General features: G+C 39.7%; 1 protein-coding gene across 2 annotated transcripts; it reads left to right on the top strand.

Annotated features, from left to right (window-relative positions):
* Positions 1-127: 127 nt before the first annotated feature.
* Positions 128-18,837, top strand: LOC139469726 (uncharacterized). Of its 2 annotated transcripts, none has more exons than XM_071251995.1 (3): positions 128-207; positions 14,074-14,287; positions 16,721-18,837. In XM_071251995.1, the coding sequence occupies exons 2-3, from the start codon at positions 14,079-14,081 to the stop codon at positions 16,908-16,910; spliced, it is 399 nt and encodes a 132-aa protein (XP_071108096.1). In that variant the 5' UTR covers positions 128-207; positions 14,074-14,078; the 3' UTR covers positions 16,911-18,837. The 2 variants fall into 2 exon arrangements, with proteins under 2 accessions (XP_071108096.1, XP_071108086.1); XM_071251985.1 differs by lacking the exon at positions 128-207 and adding an exon at positions 4,949-4,990.
* The last annotated feature ends 392 nt before the right edge of the window (positions 18,838-19,229 follow it).

Below are 19,229 nucleotides of genomic sequence, written 5' to 3'. Positions count from 1 at the left end.
TTGTTGAAATAGACTAGTTATTTACAAAATCAAATGGTAACGTTGTTGATTTATTAATCGATATTGTCTATTATTGAATATAAAGTACTAAGAGTGAACCTACCTATCCCCGCTAGAGGCAAGTGGATTATTCCTGACTCAAAATTTGGCGGGTAAATATTATTAAGAAGGCTGGTGTTTGTTGTTGCTGTTACAACTAATAATCTGGTAGGTTCACATTTTATTTATAATGTGTGCTGGTTTTCGTACATTTGCCTGCAAAAGTCAAATAATCGGAAAATAAATTCTATTTCACTTTTACCACGATCATGATCTGATTATTATTTATTAGATCCAAACTCGAGATCAAGTCCGTGTCCCAGAGAGGCACATCATAGCTGTACTTGTGGGCCGTCAGTGGTGTGCCCTGCTGGTATATGATGGCCCAACCGTTGCAACCACAAACGGTGGTAAGCCAGTGGGCTACCCGTGGCGAGCAACTACAACATAACCCCATGGGGACCCTGGGTAGAATGTGACTCCAAATTCCACTGGTGGTCATAAGAGGCGATCGAATTGGGCTACCCATGAAAATCCTGATTAGAATAGATCTTCAGCAACTCATGCTTGTTGGATAGGATGGCCAGGTTTGGTAACTTGTCACCACATCCCAATTCCGTAGATCGATGCTCATCATGTCAATCACTAATGGGCGATCTTTTTCAATTGATCTTCCCTTCACTAACCCGCTAGGTGCGCTGAACCGCACATCTTCCTGGGCCAAGAGAGTTTACTGACTATAAAAATCCATTTTCCACCCTTGCCGAACTAGGCTTGTTTCATGGAGTTACATTTTGGCTGGACTAACGAGTCTGTGCATAGTCCAATCAAATTCGTGAAACCGAAATCGAAATCCGGTTCGTAAACTGTCGTGCAGATTTGCACAGCATGTGCATCTCAACTCGTCAGCAGATATTTTCCAAATCTTTTCATGTTGTAAATCAAGGTGCTCATGTGATTTGATGCATTTCGCGATGTAAGACCCGTTTTATCACAATTTAGATCTTGATTATCGATCAGATCGTTTTGACGTTTGTGTGAAGCAAACGCAAGTGATACGAGAGGTGGAATTTGATTGGTCCATAGGAAGCAGTGATTTTGACACAAAAGACTATACAGGTCAATGACTTGGATCTAAAAAATGTAATAAGTTAATTGCAAAAGTCAAAAAGTCAAATAAACAAAGATGGCAGATGCAGTAAAATTTCAACGATAAATCACTACTTTTAATAAAAATCGGTCACAGATTCAGTGGGAAAACATTGTGATGGGTTTCTGGATGCTGAAGAAACATTCATTGTTTTTTCGCTCATGACATGAACAACTGTGAAACATCTCATTCACTTATAAAGGACAACTTTATCATAAAAACAAGCCATCATCTATTTACAATTTCTGTGTGATGCCACACTTCTCATTATTGTGCAGTTATTCGTGATAGAGAACGTATGTCTGAAAACCTGTGATCCGACGATAACTGTATTGTGTCATGAATAAGAATAAAGGCATACATGATGCTGAAAGCTCTGATCGAAAACAGGACAATACTTGTACTGTACATTCTCATGATTGACACAAAACTTCATGAGAGCATTTCATTGGTCATTAAAATCGATACCCTAAGTAGGAATAATCCTTACTAATTATTTGGACCCCATTGGTAGCGTTGTAGCGAGGGACCACTGTATTTACTTTTTGATCATGAAATTATGACACGTGTGACCCCTTGCTTAGCATTTCTATCGGTCAAAAGTCCGACAAATTCAACCGACGGCTATCTGAAACCCATTGCAGGGGTTGAAAATTATGGAAAATGTTACTTGACCAACAATCCTTCTTGCACTATTTCAAACTGTACTTGCCCAAAATCAATCAAATAAATTCAGTGAAACATTTCTGTTTCAGAACTGATATACACCTCCAGGAGGTAATATGCAATAATAGAATGCAGTAATACAGTATTTGTGTGACTTCTGCATTGTCTGTTCTTTGTAATTTTGTAACACTTTCATGACAGTGCTGTATGTAGGCCCAGACAGTGGCGAACTCATATCACTGCAGCCGCATGTACCACCTGTACTTCTACATAGAGCGTCCTTCTCATATGACACACACTCTAAATGAACATCTGAAATGTTGTCCTTTTCAAATACTCATTTATGAAATTTGAACATCCATCAACATGATCAATAAAAGTTCTTTTTCGATTGCAAGCTTATATATTTGGGGACTTCAAAAGACATATTCAATACAACATTTCATCAAAGCAGGACCTGACAAAGCGAGAGCAACCTCGCATTATAAATTTCTAGAAATGTAGTCAACTGTCCGTATTCTGTTTTCTAGAAGTGTGTGCTGTATATGGAAGGGTTACTATGATTTATCAGTGAAACAAGACTGGTCCTTTTCGTTGTCCTGCCTGACATCGACGTCATAAATGTCATTGGCTGACGGGTGTATCTGTATGCATATTAGATTGCTTGTCTAGGACATTAGCAAAATATTATCTAATCAAAAATAACTACATGTGGAAATTGCACATTTTTTACATCACATACGTTTACAGAACATACTCTTCTCGCATGTGATTGGATGAATCTGAAGGTCAAGGTCACTCTTTAGTTTGGCCTAAAAAAGGCTTGTTTACAAGATAATTTGAGTATTAACAATTAGAATTTGGCGAAACTTTGAATACACGATCTCCAGGCCGTCCATAACTGAGATTGAAGGTCAAGGTCATTTAACTGGAAGTGCTTATCAGTTTGTCATTAAGATAGCATAGGACTTTCGATTTTTGATGTACTGCATTGACCATGTATTTTCCCAAATCAAAAGTGATGTTATTAAAGCAGAAGTGCTTATAACTTTGCTATTTGGGTAGCTGGAGGTGTGGCACTTTCTCTTTCAAAGTTGTACTGCATTGGGCATGTGTGAGGTCAACTGTCACCTTAAGTGGTCAAGTCAAATGGTTCATGTTAATGTTTCTGGACCTGTGAAGATCAGGGGTAGAATAGGTCTTCAGCAACCGAAACTTACAGGAAACGGCGACTGTGCTTGTCGTAAGATCGGGTGGTCAGGCTTGCTGAGTTGGTTGATACATGTCATCGTATCCCAATTGCGTGGATCAATGCTAATGATGTCAGTCACTGGATTGTCTAGTCCAGACTTGATTATTTACAGACCGCTATCATATAGCTGGAATGTTGCTGAGTGCTGCGTTAAACAAACAAAACAAAACAAACAAACATGTTTCTGATGGGAAAGTTTTTGTTGCATTCAGGAAATGATGGGGATGGGTCTGCTTCTTTTTTTGCGTGTAATGGAAACAGCTGTCTTGTTTTGTGATAATTTCTTGTAGCAGTAAATGTGGGTCAGGTGATTGAACACACTAGCAGAAACAGTCGTGGTTCCTTCACTTGAAGGCTTAAAGCTATTAATCAACTGTCCACTGTGCCTGTTAGTTGCTGGTCGTGGAATGATTCTCAACATGAGTGTCCATGCCTCAGTCTGTTTCACACCCACTGATAACCTCAATCCATTTTAATTTTCTCTGCTTCTAAATATACACTCACCTGTCTGTTATGCCTCCTTGCTTATAAAGCTGAATTCAACTATTTCACTCATTCATGAGGCCTCTCGGAGGTTTTGTTTCTGAGGTGGCTCAGTTGTCAGTATTTATGAGGTATGTCTTCAGTCTGACTGTTATTTGTTGATGTTTCTGAGCAGGTTTTTTTGTTAGATACAATGGCATTGGGACATGTTCACGATATTTATCAACTTTTGATAACACATTCTTCTATGAAATAACCATTCTTGAATAAGATCTGCAGATGTTGGGATAAAATCAGGCATTGGCCCAGATAATGAAACCGATCTGAGACCCTGTTGTATATGGGTCTCTTTTGGATAGCTACAACACTTCACTCATGGCAGTGCAAAAGTAGGGGTCCAGAGGACCCCCAATGATTAAAGTTAAGGGTCCTTGCAGGCAGTATGAGGTCCTCTAAAGTAATGAAATGGTGTAATGAACTGTACATTTACATAATTGCTTTAGAGCCTGGAATGAATCAGTGATCATGTGGACAGAGGTTATGATTGATGGATGAAACAACAGACAACCATTACTGCTGTTGATGCACTGTGGGTACAATGTATATTATTGGGCGTCGAGTATAATTTCTTTCTCTGGCCATTCTCCACATTTGTGCATACTGGACACACATTTTTGCGCATCGAAAGTGTATCGAGGTACGTATCATATTCTTGCATATATATCCTTACTTGAGAGCTGACTGACATTTTGAGTGGTTCCCTCTATGTGCTGGCGTGATACCCTATGATGGACATGGAAAAGATACATCACAATTCATGTTTACATAAGAAATTTACACTTTACAATACACAGTATGAGTGTCTTTGTTGATTCACATTCTTATTCTTTGTTGTTTGTTTTTATATAAAGTATATTTTAATGACTCTTCTGCAATACATCTTCAGAGTTTTACCTTGACCTACAAAACTAGGGGTCCAGAGGACCCCCAATTACTAATTTCAAAGGTCCTTACAGGAAATATGAGGGTCCTGTAAAGTAAAGAAGTTGTGTAGTGTAATGTGCTTTAATTACAGGAACTCTATATTTCTTGTGGATAATCGATATTATTGTGCGTCCCTCGGGAAATACTACCTGGTAAATCTGTTTGCATTTTGAATGAGCATAAATCGACCAGCATAGGTTGATAGCATGTGGTGGATCCAGAAATTGGATTTGAACTCGCCCTTGTGAAAATAACATGAACACTGGTCTTCTCCTCCCACCTTCACCTCAAGTGTTTGAACTAATCTTACAACCCTCTCGGGGCCCCTTGTGAAGGATGTGTTGGCTGAGTGTAGACTTGCCAGGTCCCAGCCTTGTGTATAGCACTACAGGTTCAGGCTCTCACAATGATACCTGGTAAGTTGCTCTATCCTTATTGTGGAGGGGAGAATGCTTTACAGTAACACTTTGTGTATGTTTATGTGCATCGTCCATCCAGCTGGATGCAGACACCTCAGTCTTCACCAAGCATGTGGTGTGTTTATTGATGGTTGAGGGTATGTTTTGATGATGGTACAGATCCTCTTAATCTTGGTACTTTACTCGGAATGTAAAACGAAGATGGTTAGTATGGATGTAAATAAAGAAAACATTTACTTGATAATAATTTTTTTTTACAATCAAGTGCTCATAAAATTTTTATGGTGCAAGTATGAAAACAATTTGTCAAGATTTTTTATTTCCAGAGCAAAGATATTTCCTGTTTTGTTTTTAGTTATTTTTGAGAAATTCTTCATCAAGAATTTGTATTAAGCTAAGAAAAATTCATCATATAGGGAGTGTTTTATGTTTTCAAGTGTGATACTGTATAAGGAAAACAGTTTTATTGTAGGGAAATTTGATTTTTGGCTCAGTGTATGTCTGTCTGAAGTATTTAGAATTTATGTTTCTATATTTGCATCTGAGCTTTGATTATTTTTGAAAATGTCTGTGGACATGTGTTTATTTGAAACATCCTCTTGAAATTTGTTCCTGTTAAAGTGTATGTCAGATTACTAATAAGTGTTCAAAATCAACAAAAGTCCACTTGTCAAAGACAATTTAAGCTCATGAAGTACCAGTGACATTTCCTTGTGGACTAGTACTTTTACCATTAGGTTGTTGGTGGCAACTCTAGGACGTCTTTTTCAGACCTTAGAAGTAGGCACCAGTCCTGTAGTCCTTGCCAAAATGCCCAGTAGTTAAGGTATCATAAGGACAAGTAGAAAATTGCCATTTAAAAGGGTTTCGCTGCATGTTTTTATTATATTAGTGGACTAGTGGACTAAAACTGTTAGTTTCTATCCCTGAATTGGTGTGGTGGCCATGGATATTGGTGAAGTAAATTAACAATGATTGAAGAGATGTTGACAGTTAACTTACCCCTAATAGTATACATGTATGCACAATGTGGATAAATGTTCGTAAGTTTGTGTGTCCGACAACTCATCCAATTGGCACTACACTTTTCCTCTTCCACTGAGATATAAATTGGTAGATTTGGGGTCTTGAATTACCTAATAAATATTCTCTTGTCACCTATTAACAAATGGTGATGAATTAGGTTATTGTAACCATTGATCTGAATAAGACAAAATAACCACTTGAGGAAGTTTCCAGCCTGATCGACCAATCTTTGTTTAAGAACCAAGTAATTGGAAGTGTGACATTTATGTATTTGGCTTGATGCACTGAATGTTCCAACACAGAACATGATGCTGATGGGTTGCAGACTCCAGGTTAGGGGAGAGTGTTTGTGAAGCTGTAGCAAGCACCTGCTTGTGTTGTGATGTCCGTGGTACAGCAAGTCTCGCATACCTTCCCTGATGTTATCTCCCTCAGACTGCCTCGTGTGATGCCACTGTTAGAAGTAGCATTGGGAAATGGCTTACTTCATTCATGTGAGATCTCTGCAATCACTTCCAGATGGCACTGGTGACTAGAGGTGTATTGTATCGGCAGTCCATCTGTCTGTTTATTCATCTGCCTTCAGTGCCTTGACCTTATACCTTGTACTTTCTCTTAGAAAGCTGATGAAACTTCTGCTTAGCTATAAAGGTACAAATCAGCTTGAATTGAAAGGTCGCGTGAGTTAGTGATTAGTGATTCATGATTACGAAAGTCCCAAGCTACAAATTGGGGGTCATGTTATCTTTAGGTAGAAACTTACGGGAACAAAATCCTGCAACCTTTCTGTATACAAATTTAAAACTGAAGCAAACAAATTCAGAGTGCATATACTGGGAAATGTGTGTGCATATTTAGGAATGTCATAATTTGGTGCCTTTTCATATTCATTTCCGTTCTAATCATTTATAAAATACAGAACAGTCGAATGATATGTTTCAATTGGGGAACTCCATATCTATTTTTATCTAATGTCCTCTGAGCATGCGTAATCTTACGTCCCTTGTGGTAGAGTACTGTATCAATTTATAGCTTGGAACTTTTTTAATCTGGAACCCTAACAATTAAAGGCTTTGAGTCCCCTTCACCCCCAAAATATATAATCCAGATATAACTGAGAATCTATGTTTAGGCCTACTAGAATTATGTAGCACTGATTACACTTTTACATAAGCCTTTTACGTTTTCAAATTATTTTCCAAATTTTCTTTCCAACTGATAGTTTGTTTGGATGTTTGTTACTACGAACTGATTCAAGTTTAATCAACACATCAACATTGAAATTTCACTGTATCTAGTAACCAAGTTTGTTGGAACTTGATTGAAAGTCAAATCTTGCTGCCAGTGGCCATATTGGAAAATAAAAAAACCATGAATCATTCATCGTAACATCTTCTCAGAGGCCATATGACCAATGTAATGAAACATGCTTGATGCCACCGGTGGTGACACCTGAATTTGTTCAAGAGGTTTGCTTCTGATGGTGCCATGGTAGCTCTATTGAATACCTTTTCTTTATTGCTACTGCGCAGCCATATCTGCTCAAATTAGATTGAAAAAGGTATTTATGGCCGTTTCTCTAGTTTTAGAGGAAAAATGATGTGCACAGCATGTTGGGGCTTTATGCAAAGTATGCACACTGGTTGTTATGTTTAGAACTCCTTAATAGCAAAAAAATTGACGTCAGTTCCTATAGATATAAAAAGTAATACAAACAATAATAACTCCACTGACTTCTGTCCTAATCACAACCAAGTCTGTACACAACGGTACGAAAACAGTGACACAACCCCTCCCACTCTATTATCAGCCAATCAGGAAAACGTTGCTCGCTAGTGGACGTATCCCATTGCATTCAGTTTATGGAAGAATTCATGTAAAAATAATTGTTTGGTTAGCCAATCAAATGATATGGAATCACTTGCAATGTATTTGTTCACATGAAACCCTGCATGGTTTGCAGAATGCAGAGAAAAAACATCCATGACCCCATTTGGATTAATATTTATCGAAGAAACTAAGTATCCGAGGAATGAGATATTTATCTCGTTCATGTTGAAAGCAATGATTCCAAATTTCAGATATGAGAAAGATCAAGAAATGTATTGAAAGATGGTCTGGAACAACACTCACTCTCTCACTAACTCACTCACTCACGAGGCCTGTGGCTTGGAACAGCCCTCTATTAGTCAGTAATGAGGCCCGTGGTCTGGAACAACACTCGCTTGCTCACTCACTTACTCACTCACTCACTCACTCACTCACGAGGCCTGTGGCTTGGAACAGCCCTCTATCAGTCAGTAATGAGGCCCGTGGTCTGCAACAACACTCACTCACTCCCTCAGTAATGAGGCCTGTGGCTTGGAACAACACTCACTCACTCAGTAATGAGGCCCGTGGTCTGCAACAACACTCACTCACTCACTCAGTAATGAGGCCTGTGGCTTGGAACAACACTCACTCACTCAGTAATGAGGCCTGTGGCTTCGAACAGCCCTCTATCAGTCAGTAATGAAGCCCATGGTCTGGAACAACACTCTCTCTCTCTCACTCACTCACTCACTCTCTCACTCTCTCACTCACTCACTCACTCACTCACTGGTTGCCTGCTCATGATCTATACCCTGCGGTGCTCATGCCATCATGTCATCATTTTTATAATTAGAACAGTTCCTCTCCTAAATTGTCAGCCGAAAGTCTTGCAACATCAAACAGGTCAGGTCTTGCAACACCATAATCATGTCTGTGCTTGTTCAGTTTCTCGTATATATAAGTCGGGGCATATCAGCTCGCATTGAGACATGTTCCTCCTGGTGGCTGTGAGGTGTCCTCGTCCGGTGCGCTCCTGTATCTCCATTCATCCAGGTGGTAGTCAGGTAGGGGGACACAACGTAGGCTACAGTGTCACATGTGTTATCACTGTGTACACACCTTGACCAGTAGCTAGGCTGTGTCAAGTGGTGCTTGTATAGTGTACAGCTGACCAGGACATCCTCACAGGAAGAGGTGCCTGGAGTCACAGGTATTGCATGCTGCTATCCCGCCTAGAACATCAGAAAGGATTGTTGATTGGCTTGTGTTAGGAAAACTGTTTCAAAGATAATGTATGGTTGAGGAGCAGTTGTTGGACTGTTTTAAGCTAAACCTTTATTGGAAGAAGGTAGGTAAGTGGTACAATTGAAGTTTTTTACCTGTGAAGATCTGGGGTAGAATAGGTCTTCAGCAACCCATGCTTGTTCAACATCAAAGATTGATGAGATACTTTATTTGCCGGTCCATAGGGATTGGCAGTCATATGAATTACCGGTCCAAGCCCAATTATATTTGTAAAAAAGTGGTATTTACCGGTAAACGGGAACACTGGTTCTAAGTTAAGGAGAGGAAGAATAGGTTCCCTGTACCTGGTGTTTTACATAGGAGCTATCTAGGATAAGACAGTGGATGTTTACAGTATGTGACATGGATACTTGTGAGGGACAGTTTGTAACCAGATACTGGGGAGTGTTGCTCTTGCTGTCAACCACTGGTATGTCTGGTTCAGACCACTGTGATGGGTGATTTGACTAGAATATTTCTAAGACATTGAACAAGACACTAACACAAGCCCCATGTGAAAATTACGGCTCATATTTCCCCTATTTTTGTCATTGCTTTGCCATGCCTGCAACTTGGCCACTAGTACGAAAGCCAGAGTGTTGTAAAATTTCTGCCATTAAATCCAGATTTTTCAAGTTTAGAAACTGGGACTGAAATACACAGACAGTAATGCTCAATTGGTGTTTGGATGCAGACTCTAAAGGTTTTGACGCGAACCATTTATCTTGGGAACATTAGATCTAGTGGCCATTAGTGCAGTTAGAGAACTGGCATTAAGAAATTCTGACAAGACAGCTACAATAGATACGGTATGAGCGTGGCCTATTGACTGGACCACTTTAAATAAAGGGGGCACGGATGGTACAGTCTAAATTGCTACAATTCACTGTGCAGAGTTGTGTCCCTTGCATTATTTACACCCTACGTGTGACAGATGTACCAGACAAACGTGTGCAGTGTCCTTGTAGTAGTTAGTTACTTTGAATGGGCCAAGCTATATCAGTCCTTGGGAGGCAGAATTAGACAGACATGGTCAATGAAAGCTTTTATTACACAACACATTTCTCTGCTTCTTTAAATCTATTTTCCTCCTGATGCTGAATTCATAAAGCTGGCTAGATCAATCTAGATTGTTTTTGTTTCATAAAATACATACATTCTAGTCGTGGTACAGGACTAGAGGAAGAATGTACAGATCATTAATTATTGTTTCGAATCAAACAATTTGGAAAGGTTTCAGTGCACAATAGGGCTGTTACGATTCACTCACGTATTCGGTGAATCGAACCCGTATCCATTGATGAATTGAATTCGTTATTCGTTGCCATTAGAAACGAATATTTATGAATATGCAAGTATGTGCATTTACATACCCTGTACCTAAAAATATCCATAAAAACATATTATGTGCATAGATTTCTTCAAAGACAACACTCTTACAATATTTAATTTAACAGTCATGTGGTTACTGGTCATTGTCGCATTTGAGCAGATACTACTAACTGGATAAGTGCAGTATATAAATGTATAATATATTTATAATTAACAAACCATGTCAAAACATTTATGTTGTTAATGTTTCACTGAATATAACAAATAATACATCTGCTGTCTTGTTATTGTATTCGTGAATTAATATTCGTATTCGTTACCCTATATTCGTGAAACGAATCGTATTCACCTCAAAGTGTATTCGTTGCAGCCCTAGTGCACAATATGCTTTGAATTCTGTGATAATGTTCTATTTATCTGATAGACGCCTACTGATGATATAAGGGGATATGTGGAGGAGATGTTCCTGTACCATTACATGTGGTAGTCAGTGTTGTTGGAGTGCCTCCCCAACTGACGTGTGAACACCTGCACTCATGAAGTTGTTGTGAGGGAACACGATGCTGTGGAGGATATTCTGAGCAGGTGCAAAATTATCTTGAGGGCTGAACATCTTGAAAAAGCATTTAACTTAAATTTATAGACTTGTGCCATTATCACATGTTTATGAACGCAACTTCGTTCAATGTACCATGTGATGAAATTGCAGAGCTTCAGATAAGCTGCGTATTTGCATAATGTACGCATTAAATGAACTGAAATACACAGACAAATCCTAGCATATCAAATACGCAACAAACACTATAAATACACTATTGGAATAAAATTAATACATACATTACAATTATTAGATAAAACGATTGCGTATAATACAACTGTTAGATAAAATCGTTGTGTGTCAGCCGATCGCCAAATTCACTTACCAACAGTTACATTCGGAAAAGCTTCTGCAACAGCCATACTGATAGATGCCAATTGAAAACCACATTGTGCCTAGTCAATGTACATGTTGTATCTTAAACAGTCGCTGATTGGTCATTAAAACAATAGCACCTTTCTTACAATGCTAGGTTTTGTAAACAAAAAATGGCTTCCCGGAGAGGGAGCCACAAGTAGATGTGTATACTACTATTCACATAGTTTTAAATGATTTACAGGGATTGTTCAAAACATGTTTTAAGTTAAATACCCAAATGTGAAGAAAAGGGTGGGTAAATTTTTATTATAGCCTCTAAAACTTGTGGATACCTGATCAAAATTAGACCTGCGGGCCTCAAAGTTTAATTTTTTAACTATACACGACAATAAAAGTTCCTTTGACACAAATTTTTTAGTGTATTTTTCAAACAAGTAAAGTTTGGTTTTCAATATTGTAGTACATGTATGGAATCAAGTCACAAAAACGCAACTGCAACAGAAAAGCATGCATTCCATGCAAAAGTTAACTTTTATGCAAGCCCCATGCATTTCACTAACCAAGAATGGGTATAAAAACATATGCGTTAATGTGCTGACAGTAACCACTCAGAAAAACAACAAAATTATGCAATTATTCAACATTACGAAATGCCACGCCTGTCTGAAAATGAGCATCTACGAGTCATTGGTATGCTTGAAGCAGGATCGAGTCAACGTGATGTTGCAAGACAATTTAACGTCCACAGAAACACCATTTGGTGTTTATTGCAACGTTGGCAACAGACGAATGCAGTCAGAGACCATCCTCGGAGTGGCAGGCCACGCGTAACCAATAATCAACAAGACAACTGGATTCGAAAACACACCTACGAAATCGATTCCAGCCAGCAACAGTGACTGCAAGGAGCATCCCTGGCCTTCGATGAATATCTTCACAAACCGTGCATCGCCGCCTCAGATGTGCAGGGATTGTCGCCAGAAGGCCCGCCAGACGTCCCATTTTGACAGGAAACCACCGTCAAGCAGGTCTACAGTGGTGCAGACAGCATCTACGCTGGACGGCCATGCAGTGGGGACAAGTTCTATTCACTGACGAGTCACATTTTCACCACAGCCAAAGCGATGGACGGATTCGAGTGGACCGACGTCGAGGTGAACGTTACGTCAATCATTGTGTCATGGAAGAAGATCGGTTCGGGGGCGGCAGCGTTATGGTATGGGGTGGGATTACAGCAAGACAGAGGACCCGTTTGATAGTGGTAGAGGGAAATCTTAATGGACAGCACTACCGCGACGAGATCATTGGCCCTGGTGTTCTAACATATTTGCGTCGTTATGGCCCAGGCATTACCTTTCAACATGACAACACCTGGCCTCATATTGCTTGACTTGTTCAGGATTCCTTCAACAAAACAACTTGAGTGTCATCCCCTGGCCGGCTCACTTCCCTGATCTCTCACCAATCAAGCACATGTGGGATGAAATGGATCAGCGCCTTCGACGTCAACCACGTGTTCCACAGACACTCCAGGAACTTCAAAACATGCTCCAACAGATATGGACAGATATCCCACAGGACTTTGTGCGACGCCTGGTCCATTCCATGAGATGAAGATGTGTTGCTTGTATCCAGAGGTGGACACACGCAATTGATTTGTAAATTGACATTTTGGCATGTTCATGTTTTTTTTATGAAATCACGCATTTTCTGAAGTCAGTATGGCAAATTAAACCATTTGAACACTTACAGGAGTCTTTTATCTGTTGCAAACCGAAATTGTTTCAGATTTGGTAAAAAACATAACTTTGCATAAAATCTTATTCAATGTCACAGGAACTTTTGTTGTTCAGTATAGTAGCCATATGGCTACAAGTTCTTTTTTCCAGGTAGCCACTTGTAAAATCAACAAGACAAGCCAAAATTTTATGTGGCCAAAAACATTTTAAATTATCTTTTATGAAATAACTATTATAATATGTATACAAGTCCATTGCTTTCCATTGCGACCGTAAAAACACTGGCGATCAAGAGAATGGCGTGGCAAATGTCAATCAAATTATTTACGTTTGTGTCTACGTATGTGAAGCAATAGAATTTAGTCAGTATACAAATTAAAAATTTAGGTCACATTGGCGTCTGTTTTAGTCACAACTTTGAGGCCTGGACCCCTGGGTAAAATACCCAGATAACCAAAAGCTTATCTATAGTTCTGAAATTGTGCTTTATGCTCTTGATATTTGTTTAATTTCTAATTCTTGGGCATTTCATGAAAAAGGCGAGTCTTAATTCACTTTGACTGGAGCTGTTTCAGCAGGGTATCTGAACATGTCTGTATTTCTTCATATTTCCACCAACAGGGAGGAAATGTCATCTGATGACTATTGTTTGTGAGGTGTGAATACCTATAAATGATTCAGGAATACCAGGCAATATTTACTCTTTACCTTATTCCCTATCTGCCAACATGGTCAGGTTTTATTTTAAACAATAGAAAAGTCTAACTGAAGAAAAACATAGATTTTCAACATGGTTGATAAAAGCAGGATTATTATTACTAGACTGAACAGAATTTAACTAGACTAGGGCTTCAGTCACATACTCTCTTGTTTTTAACATTCATTGATGTTCACACTCACATAATACCTGCCTCCTTTTCATATAGATTGTTGATAAATTGTTGTTAAAGTAGTGATTGTGTTCTTTTCAGACAAGATGGTTTGGGGTGCAATCGTAGGTTTCCTGAGCTGCCAGGTCCTGGGAGCGCTGTGGTACGCTCCCTTCCTGTTTGGGGGTCCGTGGATGAAGGCAACCTTCCCGGGGAAGTCGCCCCAGCAGATAGCACAGAACGGCTTCGCCATCGCCTACACCTTCACGCTTGTTTCTTCAGCAACGTTGGCGCTGCTCCTTCAGTTCATTCTCATGTAAGTCCAGCAGAACCCCCTGTATTCCACGAAAGTCCAGCAGAACCCTCTGTATTCCACGACAGTGCAGTAAAGTCCAGCAGAACCCTCTGTATTCCATGACAGTGCAGTAAAGTCCAGCAGAACCCCCTGTATTCCACGACAGTGCAGTAAAGTCCAGCAAAACCCCTGTATTCCACGACAGTGTAGTAAAGTCCAGCAGAACCCTCTGTATTCCACGACAGCGCAGTAAAGTCCAGCAGAACCCTCTGTATTCCATGACAGTGCAGTAAAGTCCAGCAGAACCCTCTGTATTCCATGACAGTGCAGTAAAGTCCAGCAGAACCCTCTGTATTCCATGACAGTGCAGTAAAGTCCAGCAGAACCCTCTGTATTCCACGACAGTGTAGTAAAGTCCAGCAGAACCCTCTGTATTCCATGACAGTGCAGCAAAGTCCAGCAGAACCCTCTGTATTCCATGACAGTGCAGTAAAGTCCAGCAGAACCCTCTGTATTCCATGACAGTGCAGCAAAGTCCAGCAGAACCCTCTGTATTCCATGACAGTGCAGTAAAGTCCAGCAGAACCCTCTGTATTCCACGACAGTGCAGTAAAGTCCAGCACAACCCTCTGTCACCCCTGACAGTGTAGTTAAGTACAGAGACCCTATGTATTCCATGACAGTGCAGTAAAGTCCAGCAGAACCCCCTGTATTTCATGACAGTGCAGTAAAGTCCAGCAGAACACTCTGTATTCCATGACAGTGCAGTAAAGTCCAGCAGAACCCTCTGTATTCCACGACAGTGCAGTAAAGTCCAGCAGAACCCTCTGTATTCCATGACAGTGCAGTAAAGTCCAGCAGAACCCCCTGTATTCCACGACAGTGCAGTAAAGTCCAGCAAAACCCCTGTATTCCACGACAGCGCAGTAAAGTCCAGCAGAACCCTCTGTATTCCATGACAGTGCAGTAAAGTCCAGCAGAACCCTCTGTATTCCATGACAGTGCAGTAAAGTCCAGCAGAACCCTCTGTATTCCATGACAGTGCAGTAAAGTCCAGCAGAACCCTCTGTATTCCACGACAGTGTAGTAAAGTCCAGCAGAACCCTCTGTATTCCATGACAGTGCAGCAAAGTCCAGCAGAACCCTCTGTATTCCATGACAGTGCAGTAAAGTCCAGCAGAACCCTCTGTATTCCATGACAGTGCAGCAAAGTCCAGCAGAACCCTCTGTATTCCATGACAGTGCAGTAAAGTCCAGCAGAACCCTCTGTATTCCACGACAGTGCAGTAAAGTCCAGCACAACCCTCTGTCACCCCTGACAGTGTAGTTAAGTATAGAGACCCTATGTATTCCATGACAGTGCAGTAAAGTCCAGCAGAACCCCCTGTATTCCATGACAGTGCAGTAAAGTCCAGCAGAACACTCTGTATTCCATGACAGTGCAGTAAAGTCCAGCAGAACCCTCTGTATTCCACGACAGTGTAGTAAAGTCCAGCAGAACCCTCTGTATTCCATGACAGTGCAGCAAAGTCCAGCAGAACCCTCTGTATTCCATGACAGTGCAGTAAAGTCCAGCAGAACCCTCTGTATTCCATGACAGTGCAGTAAAGTCCAGCAGAACCCTCTGTATTCCATGACAGTGCAGTAAAGTCCAGCAGAACCCTCTGTATTCCATGACAGTGCAGTAAAGTCCAGCAGAACCCTGTGTATTCCACGACAGTGTAGTAAAGTCCAGCAGAACCCTCTGTATTCCATGACAGTGTAGTAAGGTCCAGCAGAACCCTCTGTATTCCATGACAGTGCAGTAAAGTCCAGCAGAACCCTCTGTATTCCACGACAGTGCAGTAAAGTCCAGCACAACCCTCTGTCATCCCTGACAGTGTAGTTAAGTACAGAGACCCTATGTATTCCATGACAGTGCAGTAAAGTCCAGCAGAACCCCCTGTATTCCATGACAGTGCAGTAAAGTCCAGCAGAACCCCCTGTATTCCCTGACAGTGCAGTAAGGTCCAGCAGAACCCTCTGTATTCCATTAGAGTGTTTGCATTGATGGCCCAATCGTCTAGGGTGTCACATTTCTCTGTGTCCCTTGGGCATGCCAGAAACCTCTGATGATAGATTTTGAATCCCGGTTAGTCCTGATTATGTTTCTAGGTCTGCCAACACTATCCTTGCTTGTGTGTTTTACCAAAGTAGTAAACATACTTTCCTAGCACGTTAAGCTGACTAGCGCGGATATAACTGGAATACTGTTCAGAGTGGTGTTAAACCCAACACACTTCAACTAAATATATGAACTCTTCTTTCCTTATTTGACTGAACATTATTTTAGTAGATTCACACTTTGAAATGGTGGCTAGACAGTTATGAATACAACATAAAAATACAATGAAGAGAAAGTGTCGAAGATATATTTGGGAACATATATTTTTGATTCCATCATTTTGTCCACAGCACATTCCTGAAGGTGACGTCGGTCCTGGTTGCCGTGAAGACTGGCCTTGGCCTTGGCGCTCTGATGACCCTGGCCAATATCTCTCACCTCTGCTTTGCCAGGCGGTCCCTGCTCGCCTTCGTCATTGACCATGTTTATGATGCTCTGTGCTTTGCCATCACCAGTGCAGCCATTGTCTACTTTCAGTAGTCGGAGATGGGTTTCTGGGGCTCTATTGCAGAATTCATCTAATGGTGCCTTTGAAAAAATAAACGAAAGAGGTATGATATTGGCAGATCAGATGTACCCAGTTATATTTTACCTTTCATTGTCAACTTTATTAGATATCATCATACTCTCTTACCATCATTGTCATCAAGTCAGCTGTATGTATTGGGCAGGTAGCCTCTAGTGTTACTTTGACCGACCTTGACCTTGACTGCTGAGTCCCATGTTAGACCTATACAGGTAAACAGACCTAAGTTTTGTTTTTGGTTTGCTTTATATGTAGAATATAACTTGTCGGTACTGTAGTATTGTACCCTTTGACGTAATGATGAATGTTGAATCACTTTTATAGTAAGCAACTCTTCAGTGTCTTTTATCTACAGATTTTCAAATATAGAAAGTTTGTTTTTATCAAAGAGCTTTAAAACATTACCTGTTGTATTTGTCTTGAGATTTTTCATGACATGTAGTTTTTATGGAATTATTACTGTTATGTTATGGTGCTTGAGGCATAAAGTTTTATGCAATCTTCTTGAATGCCAATATCAGGGAAGTCCACTTGTTATTATTGATAGAGACATTATTAATATGTGGCCCTTACTATATGTATATTGAGATACACAAGGAAAATGCAGACAGACCCACATAATGGAAAATAATTTCTAATCTTAGTCATACCCTAAATAGCATAATCTGTATGTTAAAAACAACATTTTTTACAGAAAGATATTGAACCAACCTCAGGCAAACAAATATTATCTACATTAAAGATAACTTATTTGGAATATAAAAAAAAAATACTTGTGTTTTTTTGTTAACCTAACTGACCCATTGTTTCATTTGCAACCCAAATGTCATTATTGCCGCTGGAAGCAGTTGTCAAGAAAGTCATATTTAACATTTCGAAAAAAATTGAAGTTTCCGCGTATCATCAATCTCTTTACAAGTCATTCACTGTAAAATCTTTTCTCATATCATTATTTCATTATTTCATGTATCCATGTTTTGCTACAATTAATAATAGCTACATAATAGAGGTATAGTCGTGCTGTTTGTCAGATTTTGGCTGGATGTTAATCACAACTGGTGTAGGAAAGTTCTCAGGGAAGCAGTCTGTAATCACATAACCCATTGACTTGGTAGCTTGTTTCAACAAAATATCATGAAAATATGGGTGAGAAAATTTTCTTATTTTGGAAGTTCTTGTGGCATGTTTGATATTTGCTGCCCAGAAGTTGTTAGAAGTTGGTTATTTTGAAAATGTATCCATCCTGGCTTTGTTATTCACCATCGACTAATCTGGTTCCAGTTGACCACTGACCATGCTGTTCAGTGTTGACCACTGATTAGAATGGTTTTACTCACTCACTCTGAATCAAGGGAACTCTTTTCTTGGTAATTTCAAGAATTAATATTTATGATCATTTTATAGGATATACATGTTTTTTTATCTTTTGTTGGATGTTTTAGGATCTGCGCCAGGACTTGACACATTGCCTTACTTGTTATATCACCGTATCTGTGTTCATTCAATTGTGTCTTCCTTGACTTGAATATCTTCTCTAGTATTTTGCGTAATATCATTGTTCCGTGACCTTGGAATGAAACTGAACTTGTCACATGTGTTAGTAGTTGTCAGGAAGCAGGTTTGTCTCGCGTGCATCGTACAAAAGAAACATCCACATGAAGATCATGTAGCTTGGGTTATATACTAGAACTAGTTAGTTCTTGTAGAAAATTATTTCAATATTTTGTTAAGTTTGTGTTCTGAGTAATAGATGTAGGGAATTCACTGTTTTCAAATTAAATTAATGATTTGAAAATATTGAGGCTCAAACTGTTTTACTGTTGATTGTTTATCAAGTTTGTAATGCCAACATTTTATATCCATGTACTGTCTGTAATTCAAATAGCAATAAACTTTCTTACAAAATGTCACACTTGGTTGTACTGTCACTGATTGATATAGTGCTGCGTGTCCATTCCCAAATTGAAACAATATTGTAATCCAGAAATCAACAATAGAATACACAACCATATACCGGTAACAATAGGGCAATATGAACCGAGTAAGATGAGCAATTTAGTCCGGCTTTTGACCAAGAAGGAGTCCTTGTACTAGAGGTTCATAGATCAGTGCTCTGCTTTTCGTCAGAGGTTTGTTCTGGATTGTTGCTAACAGCATTAAAACAACATTCACTCACTGATATAGCACCCATGATATCTGGGTCAGAAAGGTCTTCAGCAACTCATACTTGCAGTAAAAGGTGACTATGCTCTGGTGGTCAGGCTTGCTGACTT

Source organism: Haliotis cracherodii, unplaced genomic scaffold (genome assembly GCF_022045235.1).
Source record: "Haliotis cracherodii isolate W230 unplaced genomic scaffold, xgHalCrac1.p SCAF_1, whole genome shotgun sequence".
Classification (NCBI taxonomy): Eukaryota; Metazoa; Mollusca; class Gastropoda; order Lepetellida; family Haliotidae; genus Haliotis; species Haliotis cracherodii.
Note: the sequence above shows the minus strand (reverse complement) of the source record. Positions and strands in the feature narration are given on the sequence as shown.